At 40.1% G+C, this 13,129-nt stretch overlaps 1 protein-coding gene across 1 annotated transcript in view; it reads left to right on the top strand.

The window, feature by feature from the left end:
- The first annotated feature begins 3,928 nt into the window (after positions 1-3,928).
- tgfbr1b (transforming growth factor, beta receptor 1 b) overlaps positions 3,929-13,129 on the top strand; it is a 59,395-nt gene continuing 50,194 nt past the window's right edge. The window contains exon 1 of the mRNA XM_036582867.1: positions 3,929-4,092. Coding sequence (XP_036438760.1) covers positions 4,023-4,092 — 70 coding nt within the window. The 5' untranslated portion in view covers positions 3,929-4,022. The remainder of the gene's footprint in view (positions 4,093-13,129) is intronic.

Here is a 13,129-nt window from a genome sequence, read left to right as displayed (position 1 = left end):
AGAGTTCACATGGCCTTTCAAAGACGACTGATTCCTCTCAGCTCCTACACTGTTATTTATGATGTAACACAACGCACTTGTTTAATTAGCAAGCAAATGCTGTTATCTTTTTGGTCCATGTACTTTGTTGAAGAACGGCACTCCAGGGCAAAATATTCCCCTATGCTTACACATTTGGGTTTGCCCTACTTATCCCTAACCCCCATTAAGGCTTAATAGCCATAGTTTCTTTTTTTAGAATATCACACTCTCGCATAGTAGACACTAAGCACCGTTTCTGACTTTCGGCACAAATTTAGGCAGACATGACACAGATAATTTCCAGTGTAGCTCAAAGTTTTGCCAAGGCCGTTGCTCACAGCTAATAAATTACTCATTGGTTTGCTTTGAATACATCAGTATATGGGGGAGTAATACATCAATGTAAAGTGTTAAATATACATTCTTAGACAATTATTAATTATTTAAGGTAATTTTTAATTTACAACATATTCAGTGGGTCACTGTGACCTTTTTTTCAGTGAAATATCAGAGCAGAAACAGCGGAAACACTGCTCACATTCACATGTTCTGTGCTTCTGCTCTCATTGTTGCAGTTATTATTTACACGTACCACAAACATGCTTAGCATATATTTTCATTGCTCTTTTGAATTCACTGTTTTTGTAATGTCATGAAAACCAACACATTTCATATGTCCACCTATTCAGCCTAGCGCAGTTTAACCCCAACCATTAACACTGGAGTGTTTTTTTAAATGAGGCACAGTATAGGGCTGCCAATCAGATTAGAGCTCATTTACATATGTCAGTCTTAAAGGTACAGAAACAAAAACAGCCTGTTTAATTCTAGCTGTTTCGGAACATAAATCCACTCAAAATGGAGAAAAAAAGTAGAGTATGGGAATATTTAATTGTGTTTGTGTGGTCCTCTTTTTTGTACTGTTTAAACTTATTGATGGATGAAGTATCCAATAATTAGTGTCTCCATGTCAATGCCTATCAAACATGAACCTGTTTTTGAGTGCTGAAATTATGTAAACAATTTTTGTGTACTTGATTGAGGGTTTACTTCAGGCTCATAACTGGTAAGTTGAACGTTCGGCTAGTGCCCCTCCTAGTCCACAGCCCAGTCCAACTGGGGACGACACACCGAAGTGGCTGATATCCAGATGGCTGCCCAATCAGTGGTGATGGGGGATTTTTTTTTACCCCGTTACGCCCACCAAAAATAAGGACGGCAGATAGCGTATCCAACCATCCATGGCCTCCACTGGCCTGGCTCCATCGGCCAGGCATTACCGTTTGTATTTGTGTTTGTGCTGCTGGCTAAGGGTACACAGTCCATGGACAGACAAACATTGGCTTTCGCAATATGTAAAGGACACTGTTTCCTGCTGATGACCCCACTGCCCCCAACACTCCCCTGCCCCCTTTAGTCGATAGCCTATGTTTTAAAGCACAAGCGTTTTTGGGTAGCAAGAAGAAGGGGATGGGGCCACTGCTCAGTGTGCAAACCCTGTATCCAAGGCCTAGGAGGCCCAGACGGAGATTAAACAATAGGCAGTCATCAATCTCTGTCACCATATATGGATGAAGGGGAGTTAGAGGTTTCAGGAGGTCAGGCTCTTTGTCCCGTCCTGATGAATATATGCAGAAGGCACAAGACCGATGACTTGGGAGTAGTGCTGGGTGATACCTCATCTATACTGGTGCACCATAATACTGACTCACCATGATATTGCTTCAGTTTTACTGATTCGTATTTATCCATTGGTAGATGATGAACACTATGTCCATGATATAATGTCCGTAAAGCAGCAGAGCCTCTGTTGCCAAGCAATTTTATTTTTTTTTTATTTCGTGCTCTTTAATCACGGTATTCAGGACCCCGCAGCTAAGTGCAATGTATGACATTTACTGAGTGCTTCTGATAGTTTTGGTATCCATTAAAATTAAATAAACAACATGTGTCCTTTCTGAAACCGTGTTTCTGTCTCATTAAAATTTCCAACACTGTTTAATCTTCCATTTAGTTATACAGGAAGCAGAAAAGAAAGTTGACCAACATGAGCTAATCTGGTTTGTAGATGTTATTTTAGTATACCATACCAGTGCTCAGAAAGTGTGGGATCATATTAATGCCAACTGAAATTGTATCAGATACCATGATATACTTGGAGAATATCATGATACTGAATTGTATTAAGTATTACTTAGGAGCCACATGAAGACCTAATCCTGTCTAAGCCTCAGCAAATGTCATCTTTGTATGTTTCAGGGTAAGGCAAGAGCCTTTTGGTTTTTTAGGCCTACCTTTAAACCTTGACTTTTTTTCTTTTCCACCCACCTGATAGATCTACATCTATGAATGTATTCATTTATTCTACGTCACTGAATTGTGTGGGAGTATTAAGTCAAGGTGAATGGACTTGAGATATAATCTATAATCTCTTTTGTGATTATTCTGCAGAAGTATCCAGCAGCCTTGATTTACTATTACCATCTACCTAACATCAGCCATAGTTTTTCACATTTTCATTTGCAGACCTGCCCAGCCAACCTGCTCTTTGTCTTGTAATATTTCACTCTGCATCTTCACCCCATTGCCTGTGGCTTTCCCCATAGAAATGTGAGTGCTCTAGCTGATTTTCTACATGTACCACCATAATTACTTCATAATACATAATTACATGATAGCAAACGCTATTCACTTCGCTATGAAATTATAGTATCGAGTTTACGTTCCACTTTGAGTTCAGTCACTGCTCAGACTTGTTCACGCTGAGGCAGTGGATGGCATTCAAAAGTAATTTAACAAAATGAAGATTTGCATAAAAATATGGATTACTGCTCCTGCCAGGTAGGGGAGAAACAAAAATCCCCTGTTTTTCTCTCCTGCTCTGTTTCTGGTAGTACGTCAAAACTTTGTTGTTTTACTTTATCAAAAGTTTGAATGTTTCTCTCAGAAAATTATACAGTAAGTCACATTCTCAATAATTCTTTAGGTCATCATTTTTGACATAAAAAGTCAAAGAAAATAGGTCATTTTCTGAGACACAAGTCTCCTGTTTTTCTATCCTTCTCTGTTTCTGCCAGTAGTATGTGAAAAGTCATACTACTCATACTGTCTCAGAAAATGACCTATTTTCTTTGACTTATTATGTCAAAAATAAGCATTCTTGAGAGTTTGACTTACTATGTCAAATATTTACTCTGAATTTCAGGCAATGATTTATTTTCTCTAAACTCTGTCATGTTATGTCGACACAGTTGCTTAATTTCTAGAGAACGTGATTTACTGTGTCAAAAAATTGACTCCGGAGTGCAGGCAGTGACTTATCTCTGAATTTTATGATATCAAAATAATGACTTATTTTTTTCTAAACCTTGACTTATGTCGAAGGAACTACTTATTGTCTTCATACTTTGACTTATGTTGAAATATAGACTGGTCTATAAACTTTGAGTTATTATGTCGAAATAAGGACTTATTTTATCAACAAGCTGACTTACTATGTTGAAATAATGACTTTTACATTCTAAGTCAGAATTTCAACACGAGTCAAGATTTTGACATAATATGTCACAAATTAGGGATAAATAAGCCTTTATTTTGACATAAGTCGTAGAAAATAAGTCATTATGTTGAGATATACGTTTGACACATTACTGCCAAAAACAGAGGCGAAAAAAATATCCCTCCACCTGGCGGAGTGTAAAAATACTTAAAATTTAGTTTATAAAAAATCATCGTCTACTGGCTTTAGGCGACAGAGGAAAAGTGGGAGGAAAAGAAGTGTTTGCCAGCAGCAGCGATGTCTGCGGTGAGGGTTTTTTCCTCAGTCTGGGCGGGGTGTGGCGGTCCCAGCCTATCACACGCTCTCCTCTCTCTCTACACACACACACACACACACATTGACTCTAGCTGGAGAGAAGTTGTACGTGTGTGAGAGAGAGAGAGAGAGAGAGAGAGAGAGTGTGTGTGACAACCAGGCAGTCTAGAATAAGTCCGATCCAAGGATGGATGCAATACCCTGTTGTCTCCTGTTTCTAGTCCTGTTCTTTGGAACTAGGATTCGCGAATCTGAAGGTAAACCGCCGCTGTGCTGTAGTTTAAACTCCCTGTCTTGTTTTTGTCCGTGAAGTTTGGCTGTCGGAGAGTCCGCTGTTTTGCTCTTTGTTTCAAGGAGCTCCGGCCCCAAAGACTCTTTTCAAAGATGGCGCAGGTCAGACAGAGAGAGAGCCGTGCTTTCAGAGGAATGTTTATTGTTTTTTCCCTCTCCTTTGGAGTAGAGAGGGGGGTTGTGCTCGAAAGAAACAGGACGGAGAGAAAAGCAGCCTGAACCGAAAGTCAAGTCGTGTCTCGTTGGGTCTCGGCGTGGTCAGAGAATGTAAAGCGCTTATAACACTAAGCAGTGTAACGCTGAGTGAGAGAGAGAGAGAGTTGGGGGTCTGATTAACGCTCTCACAGTCCAACAAAAGTTCACAATCCCACGCAGTTGAGGTGTATTAAGCTAGCTAACCTAGCTGGCTAATTATCCGAGTTTAGGGTCGCCTTTTTTTCTCTGGGGTCGGCGATACGAGCACCGACAGAGCTCGCCGTTAAAAGAGTGGCTAATCCGTCCTGCCGTGTGGTAATGTTATTAAACAGTTACTAAGCGATGTTGAGATTTATAAGCCGACAGTGGCTTTCAAATAATAACGTTACGTGTCGACATGTCGCTAAATCTTTAGTCAACTGACTCCGAAGTTTACATCTGGGCAACTCCTACTGGAGTCAGTCAAAAATAACGTTTTTAACGGGTAACTCCTCGCAGATCTTGCTCGACTAACGTTAGTAACACACAGAACAGACCGAGTAACTACACTGTTACTACCGCTAGCTTGCTGGCTAATCAAGTAAAGGATTTTGTTGGCATTTAACGTTAGCTGTACAGCTTTTCTAGCCAGCTAGCGGGGTGTTGTTTAACTAACGTTAGCTTTGCTACTTTCGGTTAGCTAGCTAGCCGCCTATAGAAGGATGTAATATGTTTAGCTGGTTAGTTAGCACATTTGTAACAGTGAGACTTTAACAGTCTACTCGTCGCTAGCTAACGTTAACCGTTACCTAGCTAGCCACTTTGTCAGCTCAGGTGCCGTCAGCGATGTTAAATTTTGTTATTAATGTTGATATTACAACTGCTACCTGTTATTTCTTGGGAGGAACTTAACGGGCTGTTTACCGATCAAGCAGCGCGGATACATAATATTAACCACCACCCCACGTCGTTTTCTTTAACCAAACTTAGCTAACCTAACCTAGCAAAGCTTGATTAGCTGACTAACGTTAGTTGAGACAAAACATTAACGTTACTATCAGTTTGTCTGTCTGGCTAGCTGGCTTTGTCTTGCTTTGCAGATACTGGTTATCCATCTGATTCTCTCACAACACTCCAAGATTTACTTTTCCAGCGGTCTGTAAGACACTCGTTGTGTCTGGGTAAACGTGTTTGTTGATGGTTATCTGAAAAGTCATCCGTTCACAACCCAGTCATAAGCGCTCAGCTGTGGGAATCCACGACTCGTTCTCTTCAGAAATGTTAAATGCAGCTGTTTACCCCGCCAGAAGTTGGTGCTTATGTTGAGCGTAAGGTCAAAACCTCTCTTTTATATCAGCTCTTCTTCTACTGGCCCTCATTCCTCTCGGTAATTTGTTGTTTTGCCCCGTTTGCTCTCCTTTCTGATTTCTAACACTGTTGATTGCTACAATATCATATTTAGTTTTTTATCTGGCATACCCATCAGTACAGCTATTGTGCTGTAACCTTATCTCACACCGTAAGCCCAGAGAGCTGTTGATGCAGTATTTTAACAACATTTAGGAGCTGGTTTGCTGAAATAAAGTGTCTTTGTATGTAGAAAATTGGATTTACCAGCACAGGCTGTAGAAAGGTGACAAAGGACGTCTACATGGCAGCTCACATAGGCAGCATTCGGCTCAAAATGCAGAGTAAGAGCGTACACCGTGAACTAATATATGTACACAGAACATATTTAAATGGTACTGTTTGCCACAGAACAGGGCAAAAACTAATTTTGTCCTTTAACTAAGCAAACAGCTGTGAAGATTGACTGCTCATAGATTTTCCAGGACTGTGGTCAGTAGTAAATATGATCTATTTTATATGATACATTTTTTATGTAGAGTTACGGTGATGCAGTGGAAAAAAAGCACTGTTGGATGTAAATTGATAAAATTCATCTGACAGACCATTGATTCTTTTTCTTTCTTTGTTCTTTTTTCCAAATAAATTGTGCAACTTCTGCAGCTCAGAAATACGAAACATATTGCGTAGGATATGCATGACTAAAACCGTCCTTGAAACATGTTTTTGTCTCTGTGCTGAAGTGTTGCTTATTAGTAGGCTAGAAACTATGTTTGACTTAAGATTCAAGAGACAACATTAAAAGCTGTTTGAAGTTTTGTTTTTGGTTGTTTTCTGAGTAACCTTGCCAGTCCAGTAAACACTTTAAACGTGTTTGTAATGTTGGCCAGACTGCAGAACACACGAGCTAGGCCTAAACCTTTGTGTCCCGCTGAGGATGTACGCTACATTCATATCCACGGACACTCTGGGGAGCAAGATCTGAGCCAGGGTTCAGAATGAGGCCCCAAGAAAGGGCTGTGAAAGCCCCCTCAACAAAGTTAGCACTCGATACGCAGCAAATACAGTAATTTTGCTTTTTCTGACACAGGAATCTGAAGCATTTCTGTGACCCCAAACTGCCTGTTGTCCTGGCTTAAGGAACCAAAACTAATTTGAGAAATTGTGTTTGTGCCAGCTGTGATTGAATTCAGGGGCATTGATGCGTTCAAACAGCCTTGCTTTTGGCAGGACTGAGAATTTTGCTGCGACTGTGGCTTTTTTTAAATAAAAAAATTGGCCTTAGTGTAAGTGTTGAGGGGTCCAGAGTCTTGTTCTTGTCCCCATTCCATCTCCAAATGTAAATTTACAGTAGGTGTGCTCTGTAGGGATGCACTGATATGGGAGTTGTGTGCTGATGGCAATATCTGAAATTGTATGTACATCTGAAAATGTATGTATATTACTGTTGATGACATTACCTCATCTACTTATATAAGCAACACAGAGAAATATAACAGATATTTCTGTAGGGATACAGATGCAGTAAAATAGAAGTAAAATGCAGACGTTTAGCACAGAATCCTCGTGTCGCCTGCTTCTCTACTGGAGTAAAATAAATATATGATCAAATATCAGTTTGGAGTATTGTTTGAAGTAATTAAGCAACACTTGTACTCAAAAATTTTGAAAGCATCAGTTTGTCTAGTGATATGTTGATGTGAACTGCTTTACGTGCTTTTTTCTCGTGTATAAAACTGTTCCTGTACTGCATCAATAAAGCCCAGACTGGAGTCTCTTTTTTCCTTGTTACATCTGCACGTCTGCCAGGGAGGATGTCCACCCTCTCACGGCAAGAATCTGTTTCCTTTATCCCACAATGAAGTTAAGGCCATAACGAGGACGTCCCACAGACCACAGCTGTCATTTTTCTCTCTCCACGTGAACCAGCTTGGCGCCTGGACGAGTCGTACCTGTTTGAGGGATCATATCACTTCTCAGCTCATAATACTTCAGCTGCACTCAGACTGCGGTGTCTGTGGTTTTAAAGACGAGATTGCGCTGTGATTAATGGGCTCCGTTTCTCGATTGAATCCAGTTCCAAATTGCAACTTGCACTATCGACATCGTAGCATGAAAAACACACACCAGTCCCAGTGCGTGTTCAGCGTCTCAGTATTATCCACAGCTGATAATGAATGAAGATATGATGAAGAATATGTTTTGATGTGTGCGCTTTACATTCCAATGGTCTTTCCTCACATTCAGAGACGTGCTTTCCTCTTAGGCCATTTGGTTTATTGGCTCCTTTGCGAAGGAATGTTGCAGGTTTTACTACCCACACCTCCTCCCTCTTACAACTGGCTTCATCAAACAGAAGATGTGCTTCTCCATTCAGCCAAAGCAGGAGGCAGTTTTACGATTCCTTGTGTGTCTCAGAGCCTTCTTGGTGCTCTGAGTATTTATAAAAAAGGCTTGTCATGTGTTCTGACTCCCTAGCAATTAGCACCGCCTGAAGCCACAAGAGTAGTGGAAAAAGTTGGCACTTAAGTAAGCGTTCAGTTCAATGTACTCTTATTGCTCTTTTCTCTCCCAGGGCTCATTAGCTTGTCAGGGTGTTGCACACTGCACAGTGTACCTGATAAGTCTGTTTCGGAGCGCCACTGTCAATGTTACTGCGGTTTGCTAAAAAAGAGACCTTCCTCGGACTGACATTTGCACAGAATGTGCTGCACCTTCTGTCTGACAGCGAGGTAGCACTGATGTCCCCAGAAAGTATGTAGTCTTGTTGATGCCATTCATGCTAAACTGTGAAACTACACCCTGAAGTGGCTGGGCCATAGCTGTCTGTCGGACAGGCTTCGCGGTATTGACGGCTGTTGCCATCCACAGGAAACAGGGTTGTTATCAGCCAGCTATTCTATCCAATTCTTTCCTGCTCTACCACAAACCTGTCATCATGTACTGTAGTTGTCTGATTCACTCCTCTTGCACATATCTCAGAATAATCCAGTTCCTCCTGTTGAATTTCCTGTCCTGCTTTTGTTAAAGCCCCATCTCGGAGCCGTTCATTTTTATGATAATAGCCTATAGATTCGCTAAAGAAATGTCAGAGACTAACAGAGTCAGGTTGATATCTGTGCCACTGTAGCTCCTCTGCAACTCTCTGCTGAACAGCTGCTGTCTTCAGGAGCCACTTCTCTTAAATAAACCTGATCACATATTCATAAGGTAGGGACTCGTTAAGCCATCGCCATGTTTGGAAAGTAAGCTCATAGGGAATTGTGTACAGACTCCCTGTTGGTAAAGCTTTATGTCGCAGAAAATTCTGACCTTTGCCGACTGAAAGCAGTGAATCAGAAATCATATTTACGGCTCTGTTGACGACTTTTCACCCGTCTTGTGTACGACATCTGTAGATAGGTCAAAGACGGTTATTTGTGAAGGATATTTTGGACGAAACTAGCAGAAGCCTGTGGTTCGTGAAATCGTTCACCGCCATGCGAACAAAGACTCGTGTTGGAGTAGGCTATAAGGCTGTGTGGGGGAGGTTAGCATGGTTTGATCCATCTTATTCCCCACATCCAGTCCCACATCTGTGTCGACAAAAGACGTGTAATAATGGGTAAGAAGGGGGAAGGGGCCAGGGCACTGACCTATGGAAATGACTCTGGGCTCCCTTTTTTGATGAAAAGGGGGTTCAAGTCGTGAGGTCTGGAAAAAAGAGAGGGGGAAGGGAAGCTAGCAAGGATTCACATGGTTAGCGAGTGTGTTTGCAGCACACGAGTGCTAGCGTAACGCCCTCTCCCCATCCCCCTTGACGTGTATGCTGCACCACACTTTGTTTTTTCAGTCTCTGCAAGGCAGTGCCGTGCGAGTACCCGGTCGAAGGAGCAAAGATTGCGGCTGACAGGAGACAGGGAGTAGGCTAATTAATTCAGCTGCACATGAAGGTGAATGCATAGAGTTGTGGGGAGTGGCTTGCATTGATGAAGAGCCCACGTGATCAGCTACCCCATTTCCCCTCTGCTTCAATTCTGCTCCCTCTTCTTGCCTATAGGCACAGCTTTGTGAAGAAACCTCAGAGAAACTAAGCTCAGCCACGTTAACTGCTCAGCAGAGATAGCTTCACTCAGACCCAGTGTCTGTGAAATGAAATCTTGTTTCAGCTTGGCTAGATAGTGGTAGAGATGGAGTGAGAGAAAAGAATGGATGATCCCTATCAGTACAAGAGTTGGGCCAGCTGAACATGCCCTGTCTTGCTGAGACAATCACTGCTATTGTTGTCATGGTACTGGAATTTCTAACTTTTATGTTTTGGAAAGTAACAATATTTGATGCAGTTATTTGAAACAATAGCTAAACAGGGCTGACGTACGAACAACAAAGTGACCAGATTAAAGTGTATTTAAGCTTGGAGCGACAGATACGGTTGTTGGTCCAGCAACAAAAATGTTTAATTTAGTTTATAATTAAGAACGAAACACAATCATGTTTTTTTGTAAAATGTTTCAAACACTAAATAAAAAAGTACATTTTTTGTTATTATATTATAGCGGTAGGTAACTGGACAATATTTATCGTTATTGTGATTAATTACGTTCACAACATGCTTTTCCGAGCATATCGTGGATATTGTCAATATTTAAAGAACACTGAGCAACTTCATACAAAGATCGTTTTTTAATGTGGCACTACTGGTGCTTTTCTTGTCCTTTCCAGTGTTTCAGATCTTAGAAAAACTAAATATCGTGATTTGTGTGTGTGTCATGAAAATGTCTGGAAGTATCGTGATATTCTATTTTTGCCATATTGTCCACCCTTTATAACATAAGCATTACTGAAGCACCACTGTTGTCAGAAGGCTTGTAACTTTCCTCAGATTTTAGATTCATTGCATACTCGTTTTGGTGGTTTGCACAGAGCACACTCCAGGTCTGCTTTTTTCTTATGACTACAGTTTTAAATATATACAACTGGACTAAGAGTTTCTTCATGCACCAATCTAAGCACTTAAATTAGTATATAGCTATGAGGTATTTTTCATCTTGGACATCTTGAAAGGCTTGTTTACTTGCCCAGAGCACTGTCTGTCATATAAGAAGATATTATAACTTATATTTCTGTAGGCTAATGTTTCATTTTAAATCAAATATATATTAGAAGTGTCACAATCTGGTGGATCTTTCCACACCTCGTAGGCACAGTGGAGGAGAGCCAAGCATAGTATGGCAGATAGAGATTGTTATTATTTCTCTCATCGCACATAGTATCTAAGATAGCCCCAAGTGCCAATATTAGGGTAAAAGCAGAGAAAATGGTAATATTCATAAGAACAGCTGTTCATGGGTTTGGTTATGCCAAGTTATCTTGCTATTTTTTACATTGATTCATTCATATGGAATGTTAACTGGACATTTGGTGAGACTTTTCTAGCCTAATATGCTGCAGTCTTGGCATTTTGTGCATTACTTTTGCATGGGGGTTGTATTGATACTCATTTTCAGGTTTGATATGACTTTTTGGATGTTTTTCTGTAATAAGGATTTGTTTGACTTTCAGTATTTTTTGTGTGGGCTCTAATTATACACTACACTGATTGGTTTGGCTTAGAGAGAATGTTTTTCAGTGCTTGCCCTCTAAAATAAAATGGGTCCCAAAAATCACAGCCCCTAGAATTTATAAGTAAATTCCCCCCTCCCTGTCTGCTTTACTCTAAAAGGATGCACGGTGATGTTTACTTTTGATTATTGACATGAAAATATGACAAATTAGAGACCCTTGGAAGAGACCGATTAGCCCCTTGCTATTACGTATCTTGGCCAGATATTGTTTAGCAAGACGTACATAAAGTGAGACATTTTAGAAAGTGTAAACATTCTTTCTGCAGAGTCTGTTTGAATAAGCGTCTCAAAAATGCTTGAAAAACAAGTGTCTCAGATATGCCTCTTCACCACAAAGTCAGGCATCTTACAGATCTATTGGATTCTCATGGCCTTTCATTCATATGTTGCTTGCAAAGAAAATATTGAGCAAACTAAAAAGCAGATACATAATAAATAGAGCAAAATCGGTTCAACCATTAGAGGTAGATGTAAATGTATTGACCTGTTTTGCAGAGAATTGTGCACAAATTGCCATCTTAAGACAATCAAAGCTGGAAAATAAATGCACTTTATGAAATTACTTGTGTTTCCCCTCAATTAAGTACTTGTTTGGTCTGTAGTGGAGAACTAAATTGGCCATCTTAATGCCCTTCTACTTATTCATTTTTTTCTCTGTATGCCTGCATATTATACCAATAGATTGCATTAGAGTTAAAGACATACTTTATTAGGTTTGACTTGATTATGATTAGTTTGAGTGTTGTGTACTTTAAACAGTAGACATTGTAAATGCTTTTGTTATCATTTGTTGTGGTCCTGTTTCTGTAAATGATACCTCTAAGTACTTTTTTGTTCTTTTATTTTCAGCTGAGGGGTTAAAAAGCTAGCTTTGTTGTTAAAATGATACTGGTTTGCGTGTGTGATACTGTTGCATGGAAACAGAACGTACACTCTGCAGAGTATCAGAAGCCCCTCGTTCTCTCAGTTTCACCCTTTCTTTTTTTTTCTCAATCACTTGCGTGCCGACTCTTTCCATGCCTGCATAACTATCGAACAGTGCTTCACTTTTGAAAGCTGGATGATTCAATTATTGCATTAGAGGTTGAAGCCTCAGGCTCCAAAGATGTGAAATTCAATTGCCATTGATTCTTGGAATTTGTGTCTATTGTCTTTGGATTTTTTCTACTACTGTGTTGCTGGGTATTACATTAAACATCTTCCATCCTTTTCATTTGCAATCCCTCTTGAGGCTTGAATCTTGGGTAGATACTTGAGCCACGCCAGCCACTTGCACTCCATCCCTCATGTGGCCCCTTTAAAAAAATGGCTTGTTTAATGTTAATCAGATTGTGAACTATGGAATTAAATTAATTGAAGGCATTAGATGACTTCAGTGCCCCAAAATGAAACGCTTTTCACAAATGCCAAAGAGATTCATCAAAGGTCCGTTCTGCTGAAAGAGAGTTCAGACATTTTTGACCATCGGTTTAAGTGTTCTTCAGGGCTTAAAATTAAAGTTGTCATGGGGATGAAAATATAAAGCCTTAGAAAGCTTAGAAAATCTTTAAGCTTTGTCTGGGTGGTCCTGAGAAAACCGGTCACTATCACATTTAAAAAGGACATGATGAACAGTAAAGCAGGAGCTGGTTAAGGCTACTCTGATATCGTCATGTTAAGGTAGTGAGATGACTGAGACTGAATATCACTCTAGTTTTGAAAGCCTGTCCACTTGATAATGTTCCTTATTATATGGCTGTGTTAATAAATATACTTTAAAGTTAGACCAGTAGGGCAAGTTTCATGCAGTTAGTATTTCTATTATTATGGTGTTTATTGAAAACAGTGATAAAATTTGGCATATTTGATGAATCCCAATGAGTTATTTTGGAGTAGAGAG

Source organism: Colossoma macropomum, unplaced genomic scaffold, assembly GCF_904425465.1.
Source record: "Colossoma macropomum unplaced genomic scaffold, Colossoma_macropomum, whole genome shotgun sequence".
Classification (NCBI taxonomy): domain Eukaryota; kingdom Metazoa; phylum Chordata; class Actinopteri; order Characiformes; family Serrasalmidae; genus Colossoma; species Colossoma macropomum.
This window is presented reverse-complemented; position numbering and strand designations above follow the sequence as displayed.